The sequence below is a fragment of the Cololabis saira genome, chromosome 18 (assembly GCF_033807715.1).
Source record: "Cololabis saira isolate AMF1-May2022 chromosome 18, fColSai1.1, whole genome shotgun sequence".
NCBI classification, from domain to species: Eukaryota; Metazoa; Chordata; class Actinopteri; order Beloniformes; family Belonidae; genus Cololabis; species Cololabis saira.
This window is the reverse complement of record NC_084604.1, coordinates 26,533,558-26,561,507: the sequence shown is the minus strand read 5'-3', so window position 1 is coordinate 26,561,507 and position 27,950 is coordinate 26,533,558. Positions and strand designations below refer to the sequence as shown.

The 27,950-nt window shown below is 40.1% G+C and overlaps 2 protein-coding genes across 3 annotated transcripts; one reads left to right on the top strand and one right to left on the bottom strand.

Annotated features, from left to right (window-relative positions):
- Window positions 1-727: 727 nt before the first annotated feature.
- nme6 (NME/NM23 nucleoside diphosphate kinase 6) lies at window positions 728-12,521 on the top strand. Its single transcript, XM_061746553.1, has 6 exons — window positions 728-770; window positions 8,918-9,013; window positions 10,607-10,709; window positions 10,862-10,901; window positions 11,643-11,803; window positions 11,912-12,521. The coding sequence occupies exons 2-6, from the start codon at window positions 8,921-8,923 to the stop codon at window positions 12,055-12,057; spliced, it is 543 nt and encodes a 180-aa protein (XP_061602537.1). The 5' UTR covers window positions 728-770; window positions 8,918-8,920; the 3' UTR covers window positions 12,058-12,521.
- baalcb (BAALC binder of MAP3K1 and KLF4 b) lies at window positions 11,221-25,055 on the bottom strand. 2 transcript variants are annotated; one of them, XM_061746551.1, is made up of 5 exons: window positions 24,883-25,055; window positions 24,101-24,244; window positions 22,075-22,296; window positions 12,994-13,193; window positions 11,221-12,751 (listed from the first exon to the last, which is right to left on the bottom strand). In XM_061746551.1, the coding sequence occupies exons 3-5, from the start codon at window positions 22,253-22,255 to the stop codon at window positions 12,587-12,589; spliced, it is 546 nt and encodes a 181-aa protein (XP_061602535.1). In that variant the 5' UTR covers window positions 22,256-22,296; window positions 24,101-24,244; window positions 24,883-25,055; the 3' UTR covers window positions 11,221-12,586. The 2 variants fall into 2 exon arrangements, with proteins under 2 accessions (XP_061602535.1, XP_061602536.1); XM_061746552.1 differs by lacking the exon at window positions 24,101-24,244.
- Window positions 25,056-27,950: the final 2,895 nt, after the last annotated feature.

Sequence of the window (27,950 nt, the reverse complement as noted above, 5' to 3'; positions counted from 1 at the left end):
CAGCAGGGTTGGGTGTGATTGGAACCCGTGCCTCATTCACAGAAAGCTCCAGCTCAGAGAGCAGGGCTTATATTGAAACCTAATGCTGACGCTATTTTCGAGGCACTCGTCCTCCACAAATAGCATCCCTGCCACATCTTTTGTAGCTCCCATTTTTCTCCCCGCCACAGGATGTTGGCTAAATTTGACAGTTGTTCAATATTTCCCGTGGCCCCCGGCCAGGGTGTATCACAAATGCAACATTTCCACTAATGTCCGCTATGCGCGGAGGCCTTGCTAGTTATATCTGGTCGCTGGGAATATCAGGTGTCTTCTGTTGTTGAGTGGATTCTTGGTCGCCGCGACGGACACGTCGCCCCTCTCACATGGGACAACTGATCACCGTCACACAGTCACTTGAGGGCCTCTCGTCTCATCATCTGATCCCCCTTCATCAACTCACTCCGTGCTTTTGTTTCCCCCTGTTTTCAGGTCTAGTGATCATTTACAAATTTGAATCGGCTCCTCGGCATGACGAGAGTCCTTCTCGAGAACAATTAAGCCAGAACGAGAGAAGGACATCACGGCAGTCGAGCGGCTGAGCTTCTCAACAAACCGAGCCAATGGGGGCTATTTTTATCCCGTGTTCACATACCGGGGCCCCCCGTTTTGCTAATCACTTTGTTCCCGTCTGTAATGTCCACCTGCCCTGTCTCAATGTCCAATTGCTTCTGGGGAGGTCACAACACACTTCCACTGGCATGAGGAAATAAAGTCCCTCAGGATAACAGGTAGGAGTTGGACTGACTCACCTCAGAGTGCTTTCTTCAACAGTGGATAGCAAAGGAATTCTCTGGTATAAATAAACCGGCAGCTGACGGCAGACCAGGACCTGCACATGCACGAGTAGGACCACCTCGCAAATTAACCCCATCTTCTGACAGGAAACTCCCTGCCGGAGTGTTAACATTATAGGTCACTTTAAATGAGGACGTAAGGTGTTAAGATGTTAAAGAGAGGGATTATGCTCTCAAATGATGTCAAAATGTCGGTTAGAGGGAGAATATTGCAATCCGTGTACCTTTATCTGAAACTGAACCACTGAGCAACATGAAATAAGACAATTTGAATAAGCAAAGAACAGCAACACCTTCTGCAACACACTAATAAGAGTAGATGAGCTCATAATTCTAACCAAGACGAGACGGGACCCTGGAGCTGACTCATTACGTGGCTTTGGCATTAATGCCACTCTCTGTCCTTCCCTGGGCACGCCAGTTGCCAGGACTGAGGTTGACACAGCTGCTGAAGGCAGCACAGTCCCGTGTGGTCGGGCAGTGGAGCTGAAAGGTCAAAGGTCAGCGGCATTCAGGCGAACAGAGAGAACAGGTGATGGAGAGGTGAGGCAGACTGGCTCACGGGACTCGGAGGGGACAGAGGTCATTAGATTGAGGGCTGAACTTGGACAGGTTAGCGAATGAGCTCACGCGCCCACCGAGGTAGAGGTTTTATACGTGAAATACAATTTATGATCCAGAAACGGAGAGGACCCCCAAGGAGGACAAAAACAAAGGCCTGAATGAACAAGAAAAAGTAAAGTAAAACAAATGTGACACAGCATCATGACTAAGATACAAAAGCAACAAAAGAAACACAATATATATGTGTGTGTGTGTAAAGAAACACAAATTAGCTCCAAAAAAGCAAGCACAGGTTTTATTTTTTAATGCAAAAGGAAAAAAAGGCACAAAAAAATCAAAATGAATCAATATTTGACACATCACTACCAAGACTATATGTAAACAACTTAAATAAAAATAAACTATAAAATGAGGGGGGAAGTCATGATACTCAGACTAGTTGAAAAATCACACAAAATAAAATGTATCTTTAAATAAATTATCCCAAAAAAGGGATAAAACCACCATAACCAGGCTGCCAAAAGGGAATTCAATGACCAGTTAGGTAACCCTCAGCAACAGACTCAGTAGGAAAATCAGATTCAACTTGTTGCTGTATGTCAAACCCGAATGAAAGGAAACACTAGCTGTGTCAGTGAAGGAGCCTGCTCTCAGTTACAACACATTTTCTGTTTAGATCAGTTTTAATGAGGCATCCTCATCTGGCTTGCGTCCAACACTGAAGCCCCAAAAGGTGTCGAAACAGGAAACGAAACCCTGACTTTTCTCACCAGTGGAACAGACGGGACATGAAAGGCCTCTGGCTGTCACTCCGGAGCTGGCGGCGTCCACATTGACCCCGCTGTGATGGTCAGGGGGTCGGCGAGCTGCAGGATGCTGCACCGCTCTGCACTCCAGCACAGAGCAGGAATTATGAATTATTCTTCAGTCCGTCAAGTGGCCTCTTATTAAATACCATGATTTCATGTTTACTGACAGCAGAATGTTGGTCTCCTTTGAATTTAGACTTTTTATTATATTTTGGAGTGAATTATTGACGGTTTTACTTCAATATATCTGCTGTATTTGAACACTTGAGTTAGCAGAAAGATATTAAACGACCAATTACTGACATAATATTGAATGACATTTACTTTAACTGATATATTTGACACAAATATAATATAAGGGGGTGATTTCAAACTTTTTTAAAACTCTGATGTTTTACAGCACAAAAATCAGCCTAACAGTTCGCTCAGTTTTTGCTTGAACTTATTGTTGAACCATAACTTTTCCTTTGCCTGTTAATCATCTCACGAACTTTAAGGGCTATTGTGTGTGTGTGTTTATAAAGATGTAAATAAATGACTTCAAACCAGCTCCAACTCCAGCACTTACAACTACAACATGCCGGTTACACAGCGGCAAGGCACGAAGGCAGTCCATAATGCTTTACCAAGACACCGACGTGGAAAAAGATTAAAAAAAAGAACATAAGAATGCAAAAACTAAATACATGATAGAATCACAGAGCATACATTTGGACAGAAAGAAGAATAAAACACATAAAATACACAAGTAAGAGCGGTGCAGTCACATCAGACTAAACAAAGACATGGGAAAACAACAGTTTAACGTTAAAGGTGTCCGTAGTTGGAGCTCAGTTAAGATCAACAGGAAAGTTTATTCCATGTGTGTGCACCAAAGAAGTTAAATGCATTTTTACTCTGTTTGGTTCAAACTCACTGTTCTACCCGCTGACTGCCTCCTAAAGATCTCAGAGCCCAACTTGGTCTATATTCTACGAGAATATCAGAATGTTTTCGGATCCCATATTGTATATTGATTTGTAAACTAGCAACACCGTTTTTAAGTCTGTTCTGTAGGTGACTGGTGGATCTCAGAGCAGGAGCGTTGTGCTGTTGTCCTGGTTCTTGGTGCCTTGTTCTTGAACTCTTTTATTTTAATTTGTTTAATCGGTTTTTTGGGGGGAAGATCTGACAGAAGAGCATTACAGTCATCAGGTCTGCTGGAGATGAAGGCGTAGATGAGCTTCTCTAAATCTGCTCTCAACATCAGATCCCTGACTCTTGATGTTTCCTTTCGTTCTGCCTGATCTCAGGCTTATGTTCTTATATGGCATTTGCCCCCTGTGCCGGGGGCTCCAGGGTATAGAGATGTTTTTGTTACAGCCTTGATTGGACTGCTGAAGCTCAGTGATGCTTTATTACTAGTTTAAGGACAGGACTATTACTTTTACATTAATAATTCATATTTTCCATCTTTTCGTGGGTTTTCTTATTTTTCACAAGTGCTTTGGTTCTTCATTCACCACTTCAGCTCTCTAAGGCAGTGGACCTTACCTGGTCTGGCTTTGGAACCTACCATCACTCCTCAGTGACAAGTCGTGACTCAGGTTGAGGAAAATTTGAAACTCCTCTGATTTATATATTGAAAATGTGGTCCAGTTTAAACCTCAGATTGTACCGAATATCAGTGCGTTCATGTACAAACATGAAAAAAGGTTCAACGGCTGAGAAGTTACCAAAAAGACTCAAAAATATCTAGCTTTACCCGAGAGCCTGGGAACCAGTACTCGAGTTGTAAAAAAAAATCTGGGGGGGTGGTGGATTTTATCATATGGGGACAGATAATTTGTGCTGATTACAAATAATGTAATATATTACAAATAATAGCACTGACCAAAACACCTGTAGAAATACTGCAGGAATGACATAGCAGCAGTTAAATGCAGCCTTCTGTAAGCTTTAAATATCCACTGGGCTTACATCAAATACATCAAAACACAAAAATAAAAAACAGTTTTCTGAACTTATCAATATGACTCTGTCCTTCACAGGATAAGTAAAATGGATCACTGCAAAAACTCAAAATCTTAACAAGAATATTTGTCTTATTTCTAGTTAAAATGTCTTATTTTAGTAAAAATAATCTCATTACACTTAAAACAAGACTCATCACTGGAAAAAAAAAACATTTTTCACTTGTTTCAAGTATATTTTCACTTGAAATAAGTAGAAAAATCTGCCAATGGAACAAGATTTTTTTGCTTGTAATAAGAAGATAAATCTTGTCCCACTGGCAGATTTTCCTACTTGAAAATTGTCAAATAAGTTATTTTTCTGGTCTTATTTTTCTGGTGATGACTCTAAATGTTGAAATAGCAGTAAAACCACATTCATTGATGAAATGACATAAGGGATGAAAAGGGGGGATGGCAGTTTTGCAGGGGGGATGATTTTGACCATTTTTATTTCAGGGGGGATGCCATCCCCCTTCATCCCCCCTCAACTCGAGTAATGCTGGGAACCACAACTGGGTGCCAACCCAGCAGTTGAGTATCTCTGCTTTAAGGCACAAATCATCGCCATGTGTTCAAACATAATGCATAAATGTAAACATTCACATATATTTTACACCAGTTTTTGCAGAACGTTTGTCTCCTATCAAAGTACCTGCTCCCTCATCTATGTTTCATGGACGTACATCCAGGTTTCCTGTGGCTTTTGGTTAAAGAAAGACCCATCTGAATGTCCACGTGTCGGTTGTGAGTCAGTTGGATATCAGACTACAAAGAGGAACGACAACTGCAGACCCCAGCAGCAGCAGCAGCAGCAGCAGCAGCAGCGGTGGAGATGGTGGAGCTCATTGTGGCCGCAGACTAGGGTTGCCACGCGCCCCGTAAAATACGGAATTGTCCTTTATTTGAGAAAAAATGTTGCGTCCCGTATTGAACTAATACGGGACGCGATTTGTCCCGTATTTTCATTAATTTTTACACCATATTCTAGTTGAATTATTGAAATAAATTAACTTTTACACCATATTCTAGTTGAATTATTGAAATAAGTTAACTTTTACACCATATTCTAGTTGAATTATTGAAATAAGTTAACTTTTACACCATATTCTAGTTGAATTATTGAAATAAATTAACTTTTACACCATATTCTAGTTGAATTATTGAAATAAATTAACTTTTACACCTTATTCTAGTTGAATTATTTAAATAAATTAACTTTTACACCATATTTTTCACCTGTAGCTATATTATACATCTGGGCTGATGTGGACATACGTAGCATAGGAGGCTATTTCAGTTGCTATATGGTTGTCTGTCTCTACAGTCATGAAAGTTCAATGCTATTAAAGCACTTTAAACTTTAAATCAAAGCATTTTGTTTTTCATATAAAATAAACACATTTTTATTCAGTTTAGAAGTTTTAGGGCTTTTTTTTTGGCTCCTGCGCTGCTGAAATCAGGGCGTCCCTTATTTCTATTTCTGAAAGGTGGCAACCCTACCGCAGACAGTGGAGGATGAATCAGCTGGGGAGGTGCTACGCTACATTTAGTGATGGTTCTGTTGGCCATTTTATGGTTAAACAGTGCTTGGTGTTATTTTAAAATACTGGAACAACAGGAGTTCATGTCTGTGTGAATAAAGGAATCACTGTGTGAATCAGGAAACTGGGAGAGCAGTGATTATCTCTTTGGTGATTTGTTGAACTGGCCCATGGAAATATAAAGGCTTGAATCTGACGTGGTCTAGATGGGTTGAAACGTTAACTGTGTCCCAACATCTCCTGAACCTGACATCCAGTGTGAGTTACGGGTCCTGTTCTGCTCAATAATACTTAACCGCCATTTAAGACCACATGACTGGACCATGCACAATATGCAATTAGGCTATTTGTCATCATGTGACGTTAAGTTCTACGGTTGTCTTCGTCCCTCTGCCATCTGAGGTCTTATGTCAACAGTGAACCGAGTCCACGGAGAACAATGGAGAGTTGTTTGAATCCCTCAGTGAGTAACTGTAGTCACCATCATTACTGCTGCCATGTGTTCATCCCCATCACTCATGTGGGGCAGTTAGTTTAACCACAGAACAAGTGACATTAAACTTAAAGTTACAGATCCATTTCTCTCCGACTGAACTCAATATCTGAAATTCACTTCAGCTTTGTATGATGCGTGTGACGTTACAATGACCCAAATGCCACAGGGTTTATATTTCCTACAAGTAAATGTACAAAAGTGAGTCCGCTGCAGCTCCCCGACCACCCCGGCACGTCCTCTCGTCCTCTCCATCCCCCTCACAGGGGGTAACAGCTGTGGTTTCGCCCCGAGTCACATGACACGGGCAGGTGGAAGAAACCTATGCAGGACATCCACCCCCAGCTTCTCTCTTCTTGTCTCTCTGAATGTCAAACTACACACACACACACGCACGCACAATTTGCCCTGTTCAAGGGTGTGGCCATTTTGCATTGCTGGAATGTGCTCTGTGTTTGTAACTCACACTGTACGTCTGATCTGACCCACACTGGTGAAATTCCACAGACACAATTCTCTCTGGTTGCAGCTCCTGCTCGTGGTCTCCCCCGAGACTTTCAGCTGCTGGACTGACCCTCATCCCCCACCATACACGTTTAAAGGGTGTGAATTGTTTAATAAGACACCCTGCAGCTCTGACACTCAGGGATACTCCACTCTAAAGTATAGTCTGTTAATATTTCATAAACTTGTATGTTAGGCCACTGGTTTCCGGCAGAACCACTCCCCCCATGACAGCTAATCTGGGCTACTTTTGGCACTAATGGCTCAGTTACAACACTGGGAGGTGATGTGTGGGCCAGATGTATCCCAGAGTTCATGGACTGGGTCAAACTTGGGTTTCGGCGTGTGTTTTATGAGTCAGATGTTGCCTAGATTTCAAGAGCTACTTTTGACATGGGATATGTTAAGAGTTGTGAGAGTCAGGTGTGGTCCAAAGGCCCAAAGAAATGTAAAATATAAGAAAGGAAGGTGGATAGCTACTCACCTTGAGTCAATGCCGATCAAAGCTAAAATGTTTTAGCCAAACAGTTTTTGCTCCCTGGGTGTGGACCATATTTACTATATTGTTGGTACATTATGGTGGTAGGTTAGAAAAACACATGAACTGGTATTGAATGGCTGTGTAATGCAGAAGCTGGAACTGTGCTTTCTCTGAGACTGGTTTCTTTGTTAAATTCTTTGTAATTAAGCAGTAAACTGGAATTCAAGAGTTTAAAAAAAATATAAATGGTATCTATTAGTAAAAATATATTTGTATTTAATAAGACATTGTTCTCTTTCTTTCATGTTCTTTTTTTTTTTTTTAAGATTTTGTGGCACTAGTGGCCTTTATTGGTAAAGTAGGTGGCCAGGAAACAGGTGGATGGGTGGGTGGGTGGGGGCAGACCATGGGGCACACAGCAAAGAGTGACCTGTTGCGACTCGAGCCTCCGCTGTCTGCTCGAGGGCAACAGCCTCTGTGAGTGAAGCCCACTCAGCCCACCGAGCTGTCCAGGCCCTGTGCTTTGTTAAACATTATAATTTTTTCCCTCAAGATGCTCTTGATCTGAAAGGACTGGCAAGACACTACCAGTTAAAGTACTTATTTTATTTTTGGCCATGTGGAAATATTTCAATTCAGCTTTGTGAAGGCAGCACTCGTAAATGTTTATAGTCTTTACGTACCAGCAAGTTTTACTGCCGCACTGTAAAACTGCGCTTTGACAGATAAATTGTTAATCTTGTAAAAAAGTAGTCGATAATTTATCTGACCACTTCAACTTTAAAATAGCACAAATAAATCAGTATTTCATCCTAAACCTTATTTTTCCCCACAATGTTTTATGGTCAAAAGTGTATGTTGTAAAATGTTAAACCCATTTCATTTTTTTTGGCTTTTTATAAAGATATTAAGTCACCACTGTTTCATCATTCAAAAATAAATAAGATACTCTGCAGCTCTGACAAAATAAGATAAAAGCTATTAAAATCTTTTAAATTGTGCTGGTACATTAAGGTTTTCATCTAAGCATTTCTTTAAAATATTTAAATTAATTATTTGGATGTATTTTTTCTACTTATATTGTTTCTGTCATATACCTTTTCTGTATTAGACATGTTTTATGTATTTTAGTACAAGTGCGCAATGGAGAAAGAAAGAAAGAAAGAAAGAAAGAAAGAAAGAAAGAAAGAAAGAAAGAAAGAAAGAAAGAAAGAAAGAAAGAAAGAAAGAAAGAAAGAAAGAAAGAAAGAAAGAAAGAAAGAAAGAAAGAAAGAAAGAAAGAAAGAAAGAAAGAAAGAAAGAAAGAAAGAAAGAAAGAAAAATAAATATACTTTCTTTCACCGCGGGAACGTGTATCTTCAGTTTCTGTTGCCGGGGACAGTTTACAGAAACGGACCAGGAAAGATGGGAAGGTTGAGCCTGGAATATTTTTTAACGTTATTGTCTTATTTTGGATTTACTACAAATCCCTATATAACTTGAATTATTTTGACAGTTTTATTTTTTATTTGAAAACAGCAGACTGTTAAACAGGCGTCAGCGGCGGTCGTTGCTGTTTCCTGTGGTACAAACCGACCACTGTCTCAGACAGCAACAACTGTGGTCTGTTATTTGATGATTAACATGGACATGGCTGTTTGTTTTAGTGTATTTTTAAATGTTTAAATATTTAATATGTTATCCTTTCTTTTTCAGACGATGTTGCTGACGGGCTCTCGTCTGTCCAGAGTGCTGCAGCTCACCCTGGCGGTGATCAAGCCCGACGCTGCTGCCCACCCGCTCATATTACAGGTGAATACTCACCTGTTACACACTCATGATCTGACCCGGTACAGCAGTTGTTACGCCAGTTATCAACGCGGAACCATAAATCAGCCTTTACTCGGAGTTTATTGTTGTTTTCAACAGAACTGCTTTTTATTTAAAGTTGTCTCTAACGTCCCCGTCTTTGTAAATAAACCCCCTCAACACCTTAGTCAGAGGTGTCAACAGTATTCACATTCATTACTCAGGTAGAAGTATAGATACTAGAGTTTAAAAATACTTCTGTAGAAGTTGAAGTATCAACTCAAGTTTTTTACTCAAGTAAAAGTATAAAAGTACTGGTTTCAAAACTACTTAAAGTATAAAAGTAAAAGTAATGTAAGGGGGAAAAAAGCCATTGAAATGAATGCATCTTAGTATAATGTAAATATATTAAAGAACCATATATGTGTACTATTGAGCATCAACATGTGTTTCAGAGAGCAGGAGATATGATGACTAGTTGCCTATAAGTATTGTAATGGTGCAAAAAGTCAAACTTCAGAGGCATGTTATCATTTATCCTAACCTTTATTGGAATGTACATCCAAGTTTAGTTGCAGGAATCTGAGGGCAACGGATGTAAGAACAAAACTGGACAAGAACATCTGTGCCACAACCACAACCAAATTCACTCTATCCGGATGGAGCAATTTAACTGGATAGTTTTTTTTTTTTTAAAGGCCGAAATGAAATAAAGTAACAAGGCTGTTTTTAAAATGTAAGGAGTAAAAAGTACAGATAATTGCCTGAAAATGTAAGGAGTAAAAGTAAAAAGTCGTCTGAAAAATAATTACTCCAGTGAAGTATAGATAACCAAAATTTCTACTTAAGTAAGGTAACAAAGTATTTGTACTTCGTTACTTGACACCTCTGACCTTAATAATGCAGTCCAGTGCGTTGGGAAGTGTTTAAACACTAACAATGATATGAAAGTGTTGTTTTGAATTGTATTACATTGTGAAGATACTCAGATTACCGTGCCTCTCATAAAATGTACTCAAACATATGACTCTACATTATAAATAATCATTTTATTTAAATGTCCACATTTGATGTCAATCCCAAGAGAGCTGCAGAGTTTGCTACCTTTAGTATAATAATATGCTGTTTTTTTCTTTTTTTTTTTTTAGTTTATAAGATATATATATATATATATATATATATATATATATATATATATATATATTTGATTGCTCATTCATTATTTTTTTTTACTGGTTTCAAAACTGGTGCCTATTCATTGACATCACTTTCTTTCATTGCATTTATTGTATTTAAAAAAAAGGTACAGCTTATTTTCTTTGTAGATTCAAAGACTTCAAGGGTTAAATTAATGAAAACTCGGTCGTACATTAAGGTCATGTTTCACTTCTCATAATTCACATGTAATTTGAAAGCACGGAGTAATTACTTTTAGCATCAGAAAACTGGTTTCGATTTGGAATGACAGAGAAAAACTTCCTTATACTTAAAAAAAAAAAAGCACAGAATAACCTTTACCGGTACATACATGGGATCCAGATATACTTGGATGTAAATGGAAAAAATAGGACAAGTGATCATTTTCTTCTCTTTTAGACTCTTCACCAGAGAATTCTGGACAACAACTTCATCATTGTCAGATGCAAAGACCTCGTTTTTAGACGGCAAGACTCTGAGAGCTTTTATGCCGAACATTCAGGTGTGGACACAACTCATCTGTATTCAGATCTGACAAAAATAAGAAAACTTCCCTAAAATGCTGCTAAAATGTCAACTCTCTGAGAGAAACAGCACGTTCAGTTCATTATTTAAGGTTTGTTAAATATTGAATGGAGTTACTTTGTCTTTCAGAGCGATTCTTCTATCAAAGACTAGTTGAATTCATGTCAAGGTAAGCTTCCAGACCAGCACCGTATGTTTTAAGATTGAAGTTTTCATCCCAGTGACTCCTCACTGATGGTTTTATGGCCGTCTTTGAAGGCTTGTCAAGCTTCTGAGTTTTTAATGTCTGCCCAAAGACATCTGGCAAATATCATTCATGTTATTTAGAAATGACAGATGTAAAAATATGGAAAAAATGTAATTGTTATCCCCTACGTTCAAGCACCACTCTACATCTTCAGATGAATGTTTTTCATGATATGTTAGGAAACGATAAACAGGGACATTTCCCGAACTCACCAAGCCGACACAGAAACACTCTTGTCTCTTCATGGTTCTCATGTTTCACGCCTAGCAAGTCACCAATATCTACCTGAAACTTCACAGCAGGAGTCTGAGCAGTTGGCATGAAGCCATGTTTGGCACTACATCCCAGAGCAATTGGCTGAAAATAATTATGTATGAACCAACGAGTCTCAGCCTTTCAAACCCAGTGGGGCAGTTTATGATTACATTGTCTTTTTTTTCTCTAGCGACAGCAGTGCAACAGCAACCGTTTTCAGCAGGCTTCTGTTATAATTGGAAGACGCGTCCGTAGAGTCAGCCAGTCGTCGTTTAGTGAAAGCTGAGAAACTGATAGCTGTGCCCGCTGGATTTTTATGTAGCAATGAAATGTCCTCTCTAGTAGCCCTCGAGTGAATACCTGAAACCTTTTTAGAAAAGTCAATTTTTGCCCCTTTTTTCCTTCTAGTGGTCCGATGCGAGCCTACATTTTAGCCAGGGAGGATGCGATACGACACTGGAGGGAACTGATGGGACCAACCAAAGTGTTCAGAGCCAGATACACGTCACCTGATTCCCTTAGAGCCCAGTTCGGGCTCACAGACACAAGAAACACGACTCACGGCTCAGGTAGGAAATGTTGAGTTGCATTCATGGACCAATGATTCATAAAAGTCTTAAACTATAGAGAGATCTTTAACTGTGCTAAAACTGTTTACCATCATCTCTTTCCCCCAGATTCTCTAGAGTCAGCTCAAAGAGAGATACGTTTCTTCTTCCCTGATTTTAAAGCAGAGGAGTGGATGAAGAAGGAGGAGCCCTTGTTCAGATCAGGAAACATGCGCTACGACCATCAGCACCAGATCCACACATTTTCACCGTAGAGCAGCTCCCAGATGTGTCCAAATCTTCAGGTCCACGAGAGTTTAAAGACTGTTGAGCTGGCAGAGAAAGTGTTTGTGTTCTGAAAACTGATCTTCCTTGAGCGGATCACGTGAAGTCATTTAAAGCAACGCCATAAAATGTTAGTTTATTTAATAAAAACACAAACGCACACAACGCCGGATAAGCTGTGAATATTGTTTTGTGCAAATCAACATGATGACGTAATCCTCCTCAGTTGCCTTCCCTTTCCTGAGCGTTGCTGTGTTTTAATGGCAAACAACAAAACTGACATAAACACACTGTTATATTCAGTAAAGCCTGTTGTGAAATAGTTACTCTAATAACTATGAAGTATCATAGCTTGTATTTTTCTGACCAAATCGATGTTTTCCACGTCACCCTCTCATACCACACAGTGTAAAATACAACATGTTCTGAATTGAAACTTCTTCTCCACCCACAATGAACCCGTTGCATTCATTCGTGTCACAGTCGTCTTTGTCGGGCTTCTCCCAGTCTCTCTTGCATTCAAGCGTTTTGCGTCGCCACCTGTTTGAGCGCCTCCACGGGTTTCATCACCTCGTAGGTCGTGAGGGACTTCTTCACCTTGCCGTTCTTGTCCACCTGGTGGATGCTCTGCGTCACGGTGATGGTCACCTGCTTGGTCGACATCCGATTGTCCTGCCACTTTGTCTGTTCGAGGAGAAGAATTTTGAGAATCGGGAAAACCTTGAAGAAAAACTATTTCTCCCACTCTCACTCTCAGGTTTCAAAAAGTAAAAATATGAAAAGAAAAAAAAGTATGAAAAGATAATTGCTTTCACTTCCAAAACAAACGCATGAGTGCGACATGAATGTAAAGATGGATAAGTGTTGCTTTGTAAGTTAGTTTTAAGAAAAGAAAGGCAGGAAAACATCTTGCTAAACCGGCTTACAATCTCTTCGGTGTGCAGGACACTTCTGCGGTGCACTGTGGTGCCAGATGAGGGTAGAAGCCCATCCTGCTGAGGGCTGGCCAGTATTGATGGCGGGCTGCTGGGTTTCACATCATTGAGACTGGCTTCAGATATGGCTGAGCAAACCTTCAGGTACGCCTGAGCCGGAGGAGGGAGGCTGTCTTCAAAGAAATCTGGAACTGCAGCAAGGATAATTGTTGAAACACAATTGTAATGCTGGTTTGTTGAGCTGCTTGAGGTTCATTTAGTGAGATTATTTCAAACCCAGGCAGCAGCACGCCTGAACTCCTAATTTACCTGGTATAACATGAGCAGAGGGAACAGATCCCTGAGATGGTAACTACCTGCCCTTTTTGTTTTTTTCAAAGGATACGGCTCAAGCATAGCCAGATAAATTATCATAAACAGGAAATTCATCGATCAATTTTTTAATTATAAAGCAAATATTAATGAGAGATGTAAAATTAGTAACGAACAAAGATGCTGTGGGAGGAACTGCATCTGCGTTCAGACAAAGAAGTAGCTTCAACAAAACTATTTTTGGCTTTGGAAGATCACATTACTTTAATCTACTTTTTTTATAAACTGTAATAAGAATTTCAAAATAATATAACTATAAAGCCTTCTCAGTCCCAGAGCACATGAGCGGATGACTGCAGCAGGTACAGTTTATCTGCTTTGAGTCTGATTTTTATTTGGTGTAATGAGAGCCACTGTAATTTATGAATAAAAAGCCCTTGGTCACTTTCTGTGTATGGTCACATTCTGGTAATGAGCAGCAGGGCAGCACAGCAGTATCTGATGAAACTCCAGGAGAGATTTAAAGGTAGGGTAAGAGATTTCTGGAAACTCCTTCCTCACCCCTCCCAAGAAAACGTAGCCCAACACCAGCTCTCCCTAGCCATTCCCCCACTTCATTCACAGGAGATCCTTGATTGGTGATTGGCTGGAACAAATGTTTGGTACGTTTTAAGAGGGTGGGCTGCTCCCCACCCTGTGTAGGCGTGTTTCCACTAGTTCCGGGTAGATTTTTTTTGGGGCCGTTTCCGTGTGTTTCCGTGGGCTTCGGAAACCTTTATGGGGCCAAAAAATGGCCCTGTAGTAGGAGAGGGATGTTTTTCAGCCTCGATGGGCTACCTAGTGGGCAGTCTCTGCTGATTGGGTATTCCAAAAGCAGAAAATTACGTTCTCATTACGTTCTCGCGTGAACTTAAATCATGTGCCCACAAATCATTTAAGCATTTGGACCACAGAAATTTTTCTACGAATACATTTGATGCAGTTGGAGATTACAAGAAAAAAACGATGGATGGACCGATGACTCGGTTCAGGTCTTGCTGTCATATTATTACTACTACTACTACTGTCATTTAGCAGAAGACTCAGACTCACCATGGAGTAATTAGGGTTAAGGGCCTTGCTCAGGGGCCCAAGGTGGTTCATCTTGGTTGCCATTCTGGGGCTTGAACCTGGGTTCACCAGACCCAAGCCCATCACTCTGGTGGCAGCTAATGGGGATCCAATTAAATAAACAAGTAAACCTCTGTAGCCACTAGACTACCACCCCCCTGTATATTACACCAATATAATATCCGGGGGGGGGGGGCATCGGTTGTTTACGTGTTTCTTATTTTCATTTTTCTGCTGGCCGTTTGTGAACTGCAAAAAATGAGCATTACTGCCACCTGGTGGTCGGCGGCGCTATTTTTTTCAGTCAAAGGTTCACGTGTGGTGTTACAGTGTAGTGGAAACACGCCGGCTGAAGAGGCCGGAGAGACGGTCGGCCCTGTTAGGGTTCCTGTCTGGCCGGTTTACCTGGAACTCCCGCTTGTGGAAACACGCCTATTGTTTCCAGTTTATGGAACCAGAGCTGTTAGACAGGGTCAATTTTCACAAAATCAGAACCCCGAAGGCATTTTGTGAATATTTATAATATACAACATTTCTAGGGGTATTAAAGGGTGCTGAATCCAAATCTGCTGTATATGAAGCTCAAAAATGTCCCAAAATGCCTCAAAATTGAGAAATCCAACATGGCCGCCACTGCCAGGCTGAAATCTATTTTTCAGTATATCTTTTTGACTAAACAAGGTACAAACATGAATTAAAAGTGCTTTTGTAAGTTTTCCTACATGGGCAATTCGATGCCATATTCAGAATTGAGATGTAATGTGAAGAAACTGCTTATATATTGCAAAAATAGTTGTTTTTAACTATGAATAATTACTCAATTATTATTATTATTATTAGGCTACTTTTACTTACTTTGTATTTTGTTTTGAGGTAAAATGTATCAAATGTGCTGGAATGGAACCTTTGCCATCCCCAATATCACCCCACCCCCCCAGCTAACAGGTAAAGTCATGTCCAGTGTATATTTTGATAATGTGACATGTTTTATGTAGTTTCAATAATTGCAGTATATATTTTTAGCATTTTTGATCACTAAAAGAAGCCTAACTAGCTAATGTTAGCCAGCTAGTTGCTGGGATTAGCTAACGTTAGTGGCTAGCTAACATTACTGGCTCCATGAGCTAGCTAAATAAATACTTATCGATGTCTTAGACTTTGCATTCGTATTCTAAGAAAACTCACTCTTTCTTGTAGGAATTAGTCAATTGGCGACAGAAACCATGGCTGAAGCAATAGATTATACCCAAGAAAGCTTAATGTCCTCGGACCCACAGTTATGCATCATTGTTCAGATGGCTGTGTGAAACAGTCTGCTGCTACAGTCCGCTCTGTGATTCCTCTTTGGTGCAGGTACTATATTGGTCATTGCCTTGGGGATATTGAGGGTTTCTGACTTGGAGTAAAGATCAATTCCTTCAAGGGGATCACCTTCAGGTGGACCACTTTGCCAGGCGGCCACTTGAGTGGCATGGAATGTCCCTTTTCCGTCCAGAGTGTATTCGTTGATGTCAACATTGTCCGCTGAGAAATTAAAAAAGCGACCCTTTATCAAATTTTGTGGAACAACGGCACCATCATCACCCAGGATTTCCAAGGTCATCTTAGCCAGTGCAGTGTCAAGTTTGATTACCTCACGGTAACTCATAACATGACCTGCCTGGTGAAACATGTTCACCAACTCCTTCCAACGTGTAGCTTGATGAAGGGTACTAGCCAGTCCTATGTGCTTCGGAGTGAGGAACTTGTCTCCACTAGCTGTGTACATAAGATCCTGTGCAATGCTGAGGATCTTCGGCAGGAGGGTCCCCCCTTTTGATCCTGGTCCTGCTCAAGGTTTCTTCCCTCCTAAAGGGGAGTTTTTCTTGCCACTGTTTGGCTTAAGGTTTTTCTCCCACTATGGGAGTTTTTACCTGCCATTGTTTATATAATAATTGCTCGGGGTTTATGTTTATGTTTATGTTCATGTTCTGGATCTCTGGAAAGCGTCTAGAGACAACATCTGTTGTATTAGACGCTATATAAATAAAATTGAATTGAATTGAATTAAGCTGTCGTTTGGCTGTGTTATTATCATAATCTTCAACGTCATCCCCCAGCAGGCGCTGACCACCTAGTAACAAGTTGAGGAACATGTACAGACTGTTGGGTATGCTGTCTATTGCTCTGTTTTCACTGATGTCTATCCCCTCTGGTTTTGGATGTGAGATCATATCTCTTCGGATCTGCAATGCCACATGGACCATGTTCAGGAACATATCTTGATCCTTATGTCCTCAAGACGATCAGCTATTAGTTCCTTGAAGGACTTTCTTTGGCTTAGAAATCTAGATGGTATATCTAATTGAGCCTCATTATCTAGTGTAGAGTACCTGTCCCACACATGTACAAGATCCAGAATATCCGCTTGCTTTGCTGATTGTTCAAGTTCTTGGCAGATCCACTCTAATGGCATTTCCGTGCTCGGAAGTGACTCCATGCGTTTGGTCCTACGTTCAAACCTGTTTTTGCAAGTCATGTGATAACTTCCTTCTGCAGCTATAAGATCATTTACTCAAGCTAGTCGCACTCTTAAGAATGAATCACACGTTGCTGCTTGTAGGATTCTGCTGCTGACTTTCATTTCTTGTATGAGATGTAGTTTTTCTTTCTGATCTTGGTGGCAAAAGATACACTGCTTCCAATCTATTGGAGGTATTTTGCTCCGTAGACTAACATTTTGCGGAGTTGGGGTGGATGCAGACGAACTTTGTTTGGTATCTTTTTTCGATTCTGCCTTCAATTTCCTTTCTATTTCACGTTTATTCATGTATTTTGCTCGGCAGTTCCTATGCCATAAGAATTGCTGAGGCAACTCTCCTTGAAGTATCTCAGTAAGTCGATTGGTTGCATCTCGGAAATTGTCATGATGTAATTTCATCCGGAGTTGTCTTATAGTGTCAGCTGACTGGAGGCCATCCTTACTAATTGTCATGAGATTTTGCTTATTGTCTTCCTGGCATATGATGCATAACTGTGGGTCCAAGGACATTAAACTTTCTTGGGTATAATCTATTGCTTCAGCCACGGTTTCTGTCGCCGATTGACTAATTCAGACCTACAAGAAAGAGTGAGTTTTCTTAGAATACGAATGCAAAGTCTAAGACATCGATATGTATTTATTTAGCTAGCTCATGGAGCCAGTAATGTTAGCTAGCCACTAACGTTAGCTAATCCCAGCAACTAGCTGGCTAACATTAGCTAGTTAGGCTTCTTTTAGTGATCAAAAATGCTAAAAATATATACTGCAATTATTGAAACTACATAAAACATGTCACATTATCAAAATATACACTGGACATGACTTTACCTGTTAGCTGTCTCATGTTTCCGATCAGCCGTTCTGAGAAGTGTGAGAAAAGCTAAGCTTGGGGGGTGGGGTGATATTGGGGATGGCAAAGGTTCCATTCCAGCACATTTGATACATTTTACCTCAAAACAAAATACAAAGTAAGTAAAAGTAGCCTAATAATAATAATAATAATTGAGTAATTATTCATAGTTAAAAACAACTATTTTTGCAATATATAAGCAGTTTCTTCACATTACATCTCAATTCTGAATATGGCATCGAATTGCACATGTAGGAAAACCAAAAGCACTTTTAATTCATGTTTGTACCTTGTTTAGTCAAAAAGATATACTGAAAAATAGATTTCAGCCTGGCAGTGGCGGCCATGTTGGATTTCTCAATTTTGAAGCATTTTGGGACATTTTTGAGCTTCATATACAGCAGATTTGGATTCAGCACCCTTTAATACCCCTAGAAATGTTGTATATTATAAATATTCACAAAATGCCTTCAGCACTTTAAATAAGCACATTTTCAGAAATTCTGCCTAGACTATGTGTATAAAAAACAGTTTTGTTGTTGTTTTTAAAACAGCATACTCACAAGATGGGGAGCAGCAGATGCTGAACAGATATTTACTGAAAGTGACATAAGGTGTTCTGAGATAGTCACTGCGTAGAATCACTTACCCTGCCTTTAAAATGCAGATTGAGCTTTTAATGATGTTTATTAGTAAGGAAAACCGGCCTAGTGGTACATCAGCAAATGCATCTTGACCATCTCACTTCCTACAAATCTGCCATCAACACAGCCAGGTCCACCTACTATTCCCATATCATTAACTCTGCTGACAGCAACACCCAGACTTTATTCTCAACTGTCAACAAACTCCTGAAACCAGCTGAAACTCCCTCTCATCTCATCTCCACCTCACAGTGTCAAGGGTTTCTGGACTTTTTCAATTCAAAAATTGTCAAAATCCACCAGCAACTGACTATTCCTGCACCAACGCAACCCACCTTCTCCCAGTGGAACACCCTGGATCCTCCACCCTCCAACTGCCTGTCCACATTTCAACTCCCATCTGTTGAAAGTATTAATAGATTCATCAAAGCATCCAAGAACTCTACCTGCCCTCTTGATCCTCTCTCCACTGCCTTAATTAAAGCCTGTCTGCCAACAGTCTCACCCATTATAACTGCCATAGTTCACTCCTCCCTTTCCACTGCTACTGTTCCACCATCATTGGAGACTGCTTCCATCACTCCCATTCTTAAAAAACCTGGTTTAGATCCAATTGACCACAATAACTATCGGCCCATTTCCAACCTCCCATTCATCTCTAAGATTCTGGAAAAGGCAGTAGCAACCCACCTCCAGAACCACCTGCACAATAATAGTCTCTTTGAACCATTCCAGTCTGGTTTCCGCCCAAAACACAGCACAAAAACTGCCTTAATCAAGATTACCAATGACCTCCTCCTGGTAGCAGATTCTGGCCTTCTCACCATCCTCATCCTCCTCGACCTCAGTGGATTGATAACATCTCCCAATCCATACTCCTGGAAGGCCTGGCTGGCACTGGGGTCTCTGGTACTGCAATAAATGGGTTCACCTCATATCTCTCTGACAGGAAACAGTTTGTTCAAGGGAAAAATGTACACTCCCAACCATCACCCATCACACATGGTGTTCCACAAGGATCAGTGCTCGGACCGCTTCCCCTCATCATATACATCCTCCCCCTTGATAACATCCTCCGCCACTTTGGAATCCAGTTTCACTGCGACGCTGATGACACCATCAACATCTGGATGACAAATAACTTTCTCAAGTTAAATGGAAATAAAAGCAAAGTCCTTCTCGTCGGCACAAGGTCCACACTCACCAAAACTCACCCCTTCAATATCTCCATTGATGGTCACCCGGTCCACATCTCCTCTCAAGTTAAAAGCCTCGGTGTCATACTGGACAGTGTTCTCTCTTTTCCCCCCCACATCAGTAACATTACCCGTACTGCCTTCATGCCTCTACGCAACATCCCCAGAATCCGCCCATCTCTCACCCATCACAACACCCAGGTCTTGGTCCACGCACTTGTCACCTCACGCATTGATTACTGCAATTCAATTCTCACTGGTCTCCCCAACAAACTTCTCCACCGTCTCCAAATCATCCAGAACTCTGCTGCCAGAGTCACCACCCGTACAAAATCCACTGACCACCTCACCCTCATCCTCATTCAGCTCCACTGGCTACCTGTCCACCACCAATATAAAGTTCTTCTCCTCACATTTAAAGCTCTCCATAACCTGGTCCCTCAATACCTGTCAGACCTTCTCCACCCATACACCCCCACCCGTGCTCTACGCTCCTACTCAGCTGCTCTCCTGTCTGTACCCAAATTTAAACTGACCACTATGGGTGGCAGAGCCTTCAGCTGCTCTGCACCCAGACTCTGGAATTCTCTCCCCCCCTGCATCCGTCACATTGACTCCATTGGACAATTTAAATCACATCTTAAAACCCATCTGTTCAGACTTGCCTATCCAGTTTAATTTTCTGTATTTTATTTTATTTCCTGTTGTATTATTTGTATTTTATTTATTTTTTAATGTAGTATTATTCATATTTTCTATGTTTTTTACTGTAAGGTGTCCTTGGGTGCTAAGAAAAGGCGCCAACAAATAAAATCTATTATTATTAATATTATTTACATATCTCATCATCTCTTAGCAATGACTGAATATCTGACTTATGAAATAAAAAGAGAGTATATAGCTTATGTAATAACCCAAATCAGCCGGATACAGAAAAGTTTAGAGGGAGGGAAAAAAAATAGGATAAAGCTTTTTCGATAACATCTGAGTCCACGGTTTTTACACAAAGGTTAAACCACTTTTTGAAACAGTCTGCTAATTAATCTACCCCATCGTGCAAATGTTTTATGCCATCCCTGTGGAGCTGAACTCATTTTATTTTTACAATCAGATGAAGGCTCGTCGTCGACCTTCAATCACCAACATCTGTTGCCATGAGAACAAAGTCCTGCTTGAGTGCAGGGGCTTTTGATGTAGCTGATTATGTCCATTTACTGGTTCATCTTCCCAAAGCCTCAAAGAAAACACGCCCACAGTTATGGGCTAAAAAACAAATGAACGAAGAAAAATATAGAAACCATTTAGAATCAGAATCCGAATAAAACTTTATTGCCAAGTCAGACATATTCAGACAAGAGAACTTGACTCCGGTTAACACCGATTTAAAGCTGATGCTCTCTCTCTGTGGCATTTCCCTCCGTTAGCGTGTGACTGGCTGCAGCAGCAGGGCACCACTGCAGTCTTCTTTTTTTCAGTATTTTTGCTTGAAATGTGCTTCTTGTTTAAATCAGCTGCCAATATTCCCAGAAATTGACATTCTCGGACCGCCATAACCAAAATCAGCATTCACTCAGCTTGTTAAATAAATACGATCTGAGGCCTACAGTTAAAGTTAATGGCAATACAGTTAGAAGAAGATTGAACCAGTATGGCTCATTTAAAAGATTTGCCAAGAGGAAGGCTCTTCTCTCATGGGAACAATGTCCTTAGACCAGATGAGACCAGCGTGGACATGTTTGACTGTTACACACATCACCACATTTCTTTAAAAAACACTGGATACACAATATCAGCGCACAGGCACAATTCAAACTGTCAATAACCAGGGAAAGGGAATGATTTGGGAATATGTTTTTGGAGCCTCTGAGTTCCCAGGAACTCTGTTACATACAGAATTATTCCAGAGTTAAAGCAACTTGGGTTGTGCAACTGAACAACGATCCCAATCACACGCGAAAATCTATACAAGGATTACAAAAAAAAGGAAAGAAATTGAGGCGTTGCAATAACCCAAAGTCCAGACCACAACTGGAATAAAATGCTCAGGTGTTACCGTTTTAGTTTAAACTGTTGCTTTAACAACATAATACATTCTGAGTGTACTTGTGGTTGTGTGAATACAAGTCATTTTATATGTTGTAGTACATTTTACATTGTATTTATTTCATTTTGAAACCTGTTAAGGATCAGATGATTTTTTTAATAATATTGGGACACATAAAACCTTACAATAGAAATCCTCTTAAACTTTTTTTCATGGACTGCACGTAAAAAAGAACACGTTTAAATGCACCACGTTTTGCAAACAGAACTGTATACTAATATGAGTTTTAGCAATATGTCATTTGCTTGGAGGTTAAATTGGTGGTTGTTCTATAATCAGATTGGATAAGTAGTTATTTTTCCATGCACTCAACCGTAAATTGGTGTTCTTCTTACCAGGGGAGATTGTTTTCTCAGAGGTGTAGCCGGCCTCGGACTCGTCAGAGGGGATGCTCTGGATGGATGACAGGGGGATGTCCCCGTCTGTGCTCGTCAGCCACGTGGACTCCGTCTCTTTGGTCCAGCTCTCCAGGTAACGAGGCTCCAGAGCATCGGTTCTGCTCCCCCCGCAGCCCATAGCGCTGCCTCTGCAGGGCCCCTTCACTTCCCAGCTTAACTCTTCAGAGCCAGCAAAGACAGACAAAAGGGTTCAAGTTTAATCTTGGGGAGCTGACACTGACAGGCTCATTTACTTTTTGCACAACTAAGAAATTATGAATATAAATGAAGAATATTGCACCTTTTACATAGTATTTATTTCCCTTTTTTTTCCCCTTTCAAAATCATAATAAAAATGATCTGCCCATATGATAGTCATGTGGACAATACTAAGTATCCCCTCGGCTACCGCAGGATTTAAAAAGGTTAAGTTGCAGCCCAGTGCTGCTAAATCAATAGTGCTTGATCGTCAGCAGGTCTGCAGACCTCTATAAAAACAGATGTTAATATATGTGTTAACACAATGCCAAGAGGGAAAGACACAAACAATGGTCTTGAAGAAGTAACGGCTGCTGCACATCAATCTAAGGTTTACAGGGGTGCACACAAACTGGTACTCGAGGGCTAGTCTACTGCATGTTTTAGATGTTTCCCTGCATCAACACAACCCTGATAGACAAAGCTGTGTCACCAAAAGAGTTGTGTAAACCTTGATGACATGTTGATGACGACCAGTGATTAGAATCAGGTGTGTTGAAGATGGGGAAACATCTAAAACATGCAGTAGACTGGCCCTCGAGTACCGGCTTGTGTGCACCCTTGTTTATAAATTCATTTCGAAACAACATGGAGTTCAACGTTCTGCAATGAGAACGATGATTCAAAAGTGGAAAACGTTCAAGAGATTCAATTCAATTATAATTTTACATTCAGTTATAAGAAGACTGCACTGGAAGAATAGTTGAGGTCTGCAAAACTCCATCTGATTAAAGCATGACACTCCTGAAATAACGTGTTGTTTGGCTTGAATACAGAGTGTGACTAGCGTGGCTTTGACTGGCGAAAACCAAACAAAGCAATTCGGTTAACACCCGTCCTGCTGCGAGGTGGAGGGGGAATAATCTGAGGTTGTTTTGAAGCCACAGTACCTGGAAACCTTATTTCATTGACTCAACCAAGGACTCCTCTGCATACCCGGGTTTCCTAGAGGCCTGACTGGCGCCTAAAGCTCGGTCAAAGTTGGGTCATGCAGCAGGACCATGAAAATGAATATAGAAGCTAATTCCAATTAAAACGGTTTAAAAAGCGAATTTTTTGGAATCTACACTTAAATATTTACTTATATCTCTCAAATGTAGGGATGGGCGGTATGGACTAAAAAATGTATCACGATAATTTCTGGCATTTATCCCGATAACGATAAAAATGACGATAAAAAAAATACCAATTCAACTCCATCTTTGTAACTATAAATCTATCACCACATTCAGTATTTGGAGCCCCCAAAACACTGCTCTAAAAGAATACTAAATGCTACTAAACGTCATCAATGGGAATTTATCTTTCTTTCTTTCTTTCTTTCTTTCTTTCTTTCTTTCTTTCTTTCTTTCTTTCTTTCTTTCTTTCTTTCTTTCTTTCAGGCTCAAATCCTTCCTTCCTTCCTTCCTTCCTTCCTTCCTTCCTTCCTTCCTTCCTTCCTTCCTTCCTTCCTTCCTTCCTTCCTTCCTTCCTTCCTTCCTTCCTTCCTTCCTTCCTTCCTTCCTTCCTTCCTTCCTTCCTTCCTTCCTTCCTTCCCGTACGTTGTGCGTGGATTTAATGCAGAACCATAAATCAGTTTTACACAAAAACGTCATCAATGGGAATTTATCGTTTTTACCGCGAGATGACAAATTCTTATCGTGAGGAATTTTTTTGACGGTATATCGTGAACGGTAAAATATCGCCCATTCCTACTCAAATGTCAACATGAATGTTCAATACTTACAGCTTTCCAGTAGTTGAAGAAACTGAGAGCCTTCATAAGCTTAATCTCAAGATGTCTTTATCATTCAAAGAGAAGATGAAGCAGTCCTGCTGGTGTTTGATGTTAACTCAGATATGTTCCTCCGGAAGTGATGACTTTCACCATCTTCTTCCGGTCAAGCAGGTCAGGGAAACCATATTACGCAGAGACAGTGGATTATCAACTATTCTTTGATTTGTATTTGATATTTTTTCTTAAAGACGGACTATATGAAGTACATCCTCTTCTCTATCTAGAGACCTGCTATAAGTGGATCAATCCACCCCTTAACATGATCTCTGCCACACTTAAATTTGCAGATCAAGTGGGTTTCCTTATAAATTGGATACAAATACATTCGTATTGTAATGCTGACACTGATCTGATCACAGGCCTAGTCTGGATAATTATATGGCTCGGTTCACTTCTTTAATCCCCTTTATCAGGATGATTAGGCTCCAACCAGTGTTTCCACATGTGTAACATCAGTGTTGCTGCTGCTGGTGTGAAAAAAAAACAACAACCAACCCAAAACAAAACAAAATCCCCCACAATGTCTCCAATAATCCACGCAACTGTAAAAACCGCTGTAAACTGCGTGCTTTAAACGCACCGCTGTCATCTCCGCGGGCGGTGAAAAAACACCAGTCACAGCGGCAAAATTATTAAAATAAAAGCTAATAAACGAGCATAACGGACCTACAATAGGATGACAAACCATGCAGCAAGCAGAAACAGCTGAATGAAAGAGGACAGATGCTTACAGATGGAGGAAGTCAGTGTTTTTCTCTCGCCGCGGTGATCTTGCTGCGCGTCGACTGCCACTCAGAACATGTTAATATTAAATTAAACCTCCTCATAGAGATAACAGTCGCTGCACCGGCCGGTAAATGTTCAATCATCGGTCCTCTTGTCATACAGAAGAAGGGGTATCCGTCTGTCCTTACATTTAATAAAAAAAGAATTAGCGCAGCTGTTGCTAGGTGATTTTCACGTGGTGCGGCAAAAATACTGTGAATTTATACTGGATGTTTAGTCTGTAAGGGATTGGAGAGAAGTGATATTCAACATAACATCCTTGCAAAGTAAAGTAGCCTACGCATAAAACGAACTTTTAATTTCATAATTTATGTTTGATAGGAAGGCATACAGTGGCTTCTTAATAATTTGTGAATAAGCATGTGTTATTAAGTTTTTTGCTATATTATCGTTATATCAAGGCTCCAACCCGCGCCCAAGTATATGTAGCAATGTCACTTCTGACCAAGTGGTGGCAGCACAACACAAGAATGTTCGAGGCTGTTTCTGGGTTCCAAGTTTGGACACGTGTATTTCATACTTAGCAGGTACAACTCGAGAAAATACGACGGAGTATTAGGGCCAAACTAAGAAAAAAAAAAAAGGAAAAAACGAAAATAAAGTCATAATAATATGAGAATAAAGTCGTAAAATTACGAGAATAAAGTCGTAATATTAAATATATTATAAATACATAAATATAACTTCACAAGATGCTCAATATTCAACATTTTAACACACTCTTCCTGTTAAGAGTTCTCATAAATTAACACTTTATTCTCATAATATGACGACTTTATTCTTGTAATGTTACGACTTTATTCTCATAATATTATTACTTTATTCTCATAATATTATGACTTTATTCTCGTAATATTATGACTTTATTCTCGTAATATTATGACTTTATTCTCGTAATATTATGACTTTATTCTCGCAATATTACGGCTTTATTCTCGTAATATTACGAATTTATTCTCGTAATGTTACGACTTTATTCTCGTAATATTAAGATTTTATTCTCGTAATATTACGACTTTATTCTATTACGACTTTATTCTCGCAATATTATGACTTTATTGTCGTAATTTTACAACTTTATTCTCGTAATGTTATGACATTATTCTATTACTACTTTATTCTCGTAATTTTACGACTTTATTCTCATTATATTATGACTTTATTCTCGTAATATCCATTTTTTTTTGTCTTAATTTGGCCCTAATACTCCGTCGTAAGAAAATGACCTTCAGAAGACGTAAATACATTTCGAGTCTTTGGAATGGCAGTGTTGTCGTAGGGTGACCTGCATTCAATATATATAGTTAAAATGAGCTTAAAATAAACACTATCAGCATTAATATGACTTAGAATGGACTCCTCCGGCAAAAGTGTTTATAATGTTATATTTTAAATGTGTTCTATGATTTGGTACTTCACTTCATGTTATAACCTAAATAAAGTTTGGTGAATAGAGATAAAAAACACCACAGACTATAAGAAAAGGACGGGACAAACCCCCTGTGACATCACCCATAGGTTTTCTTTTTTGTTTTGTTTGACTGGATGACACTATAATGGAAAGAACCCTAGCCCAAACAACATATTTAATATGCTTGTTCTGACTGTACAAAACAATGGATGAATTATTAAGTCACGTGACCCATTGGTTTCTGAATAGGAGTTTTGAAGCCTTTATATTTTTTTTTCAGCTTTCTTCAGCTATATTTTCTTCGTTCGGGGGCCGAGCTAGTAGCTACATTGCTCAGGAAGCTGACGGTGCACATGCCCACCACATTTCAAAGTTAGCTGAAGCTACCAGCTCCTAGAGTGGAACCCTGCCAAAATATCTTTAGAGCTGCTGGGAGACGTTTACAACCAAATATACCATTAAACATCTTGAGTGGCAGTGGAGTGGTAGTCTAGTGGCTACTGAGGTGGGCTTGCGTCTGGAGAATCCAGGTTCAAGATGAAGCCCCTGAGAAAGACCCACACGGGTGTTTGTTCTCTCAGATGTAAATTGCTTTGGTTGACAGTATTAGTAGAGTCAACAGCGAAATCAAATTACTGCTGCGTTTAACCTACGCTGGGTTGGTACAAACTGCTGGTTGCTTCGCTAAACACGGTAGCGTGATGATTACAGATAATGACTAGCTATTGATTGAGCTGACTGCCAATCAATCTTATTAGAAATACATTTAATGCTTTAGAGAACTTCTACAAAACATTACAAAAACATGTATCCCCTCAGAGTTGTAATGGATTTGACAAACGATTGAGACACAACCTAGTTAAACTTTTTTGAACCAGGCTGAGAACATGTGTATTTCTGTTCTAAAGTTGTTTTTAACACGGAAGTCAATGGATATTGACTCACTTTTCTAGCCAGCATCTAGCGCCAGTTTGGAACGACAGCAAATTTTAGTTTCGTATGAGCCTCAAAACGGAAGTTAAACGGTTGCTGCTTGGTTCTGACCAGCAATAAGGTCTGGAAACTGGCATGAACACACTCACCATAGCTCATTTAACTGATGTTAGCTTTTTTTAAATCTTGAGTGGCTCAGTTAATGGTCAGCTGTGATGCTAACTAATGTTACCTTACATTCTTTCTGATCAAATTTGTCCCAACATTCTCATTTCAGATATCGTTTTCAGCATGAGAAAGCTGAAAGGACCTGCAGATGCTCATACTCATTAACTAGTGGTCCAGTTTTAGTAACCTTGGCATGTTTCTGAAACGATTGGAGGCAAAGGTTGTTTGACTGGAGGATTTTGCTGTTACAAGAAGTAGAAGCTGTTGAGCTAGAGTCAGTCAGGCCAGTGTATTCAACAGAGGGCGCTGTTAGCTGTTACAGGCAACTTTGTTAAACCTCACCCCCTATCTAAAACCGCTCGCAGTGGTGTCTTAGTACAGATAATAGCACAACAAGCCATTATCTTTAAAATGAGATGCTCTGTTAGACCTTTATTCACAGCTTAGAGATGTCAGCCAACCATTAACCATTGCCAACCTTCAATCAAAAGACAATGCCTC

Bases quoted from the DNA above. Each gene is read 5' to 3' on its own strand.
- nme6 (XM_061746553.1), top strand. From the start codon at position 8,921: ATGTTGCTGACGGGCTCTCGTCTGTCCAGAGTGCTGCAGCTCACCCTG. The intron at 9,014-10,606 runs GTGAATACTCAC...CTTCTCTTTTAG, and splicing joins CCCACCCGCTCATATTACAG to ACTCTTCACCAGAGAATTCT. The intron at 11,804-11,911 runs GTAGGAAATGTT...TCTTTCCCCCAG, and splicing joins AAACACGACTCACGGCTCAG to ATTCTCTAGAGTCAGCTCAA.
- baalcb (XM_061746551.1), bottom strand. From the start codon at position 22,255: ATGGGCTGCGGGGGGAGCAGAACCGATGCTCTGGAGCCTCGTTACCTG. The intron at 13,194-22,074 runs GTAAGAAGAACA...TCCTTGCTGCAG, and splicing joins TGAGAAAACAATCTCCCCTG to TTCCAGATTTCTTTGAAGAC. The intron at 12,752-12,993 runs GTAAGCCGGTTT...CTCCTCGAACAG, and splicing joins TCCTGCACACCGAAGAGATT to ACAAAGTGGCAGGACAATCG.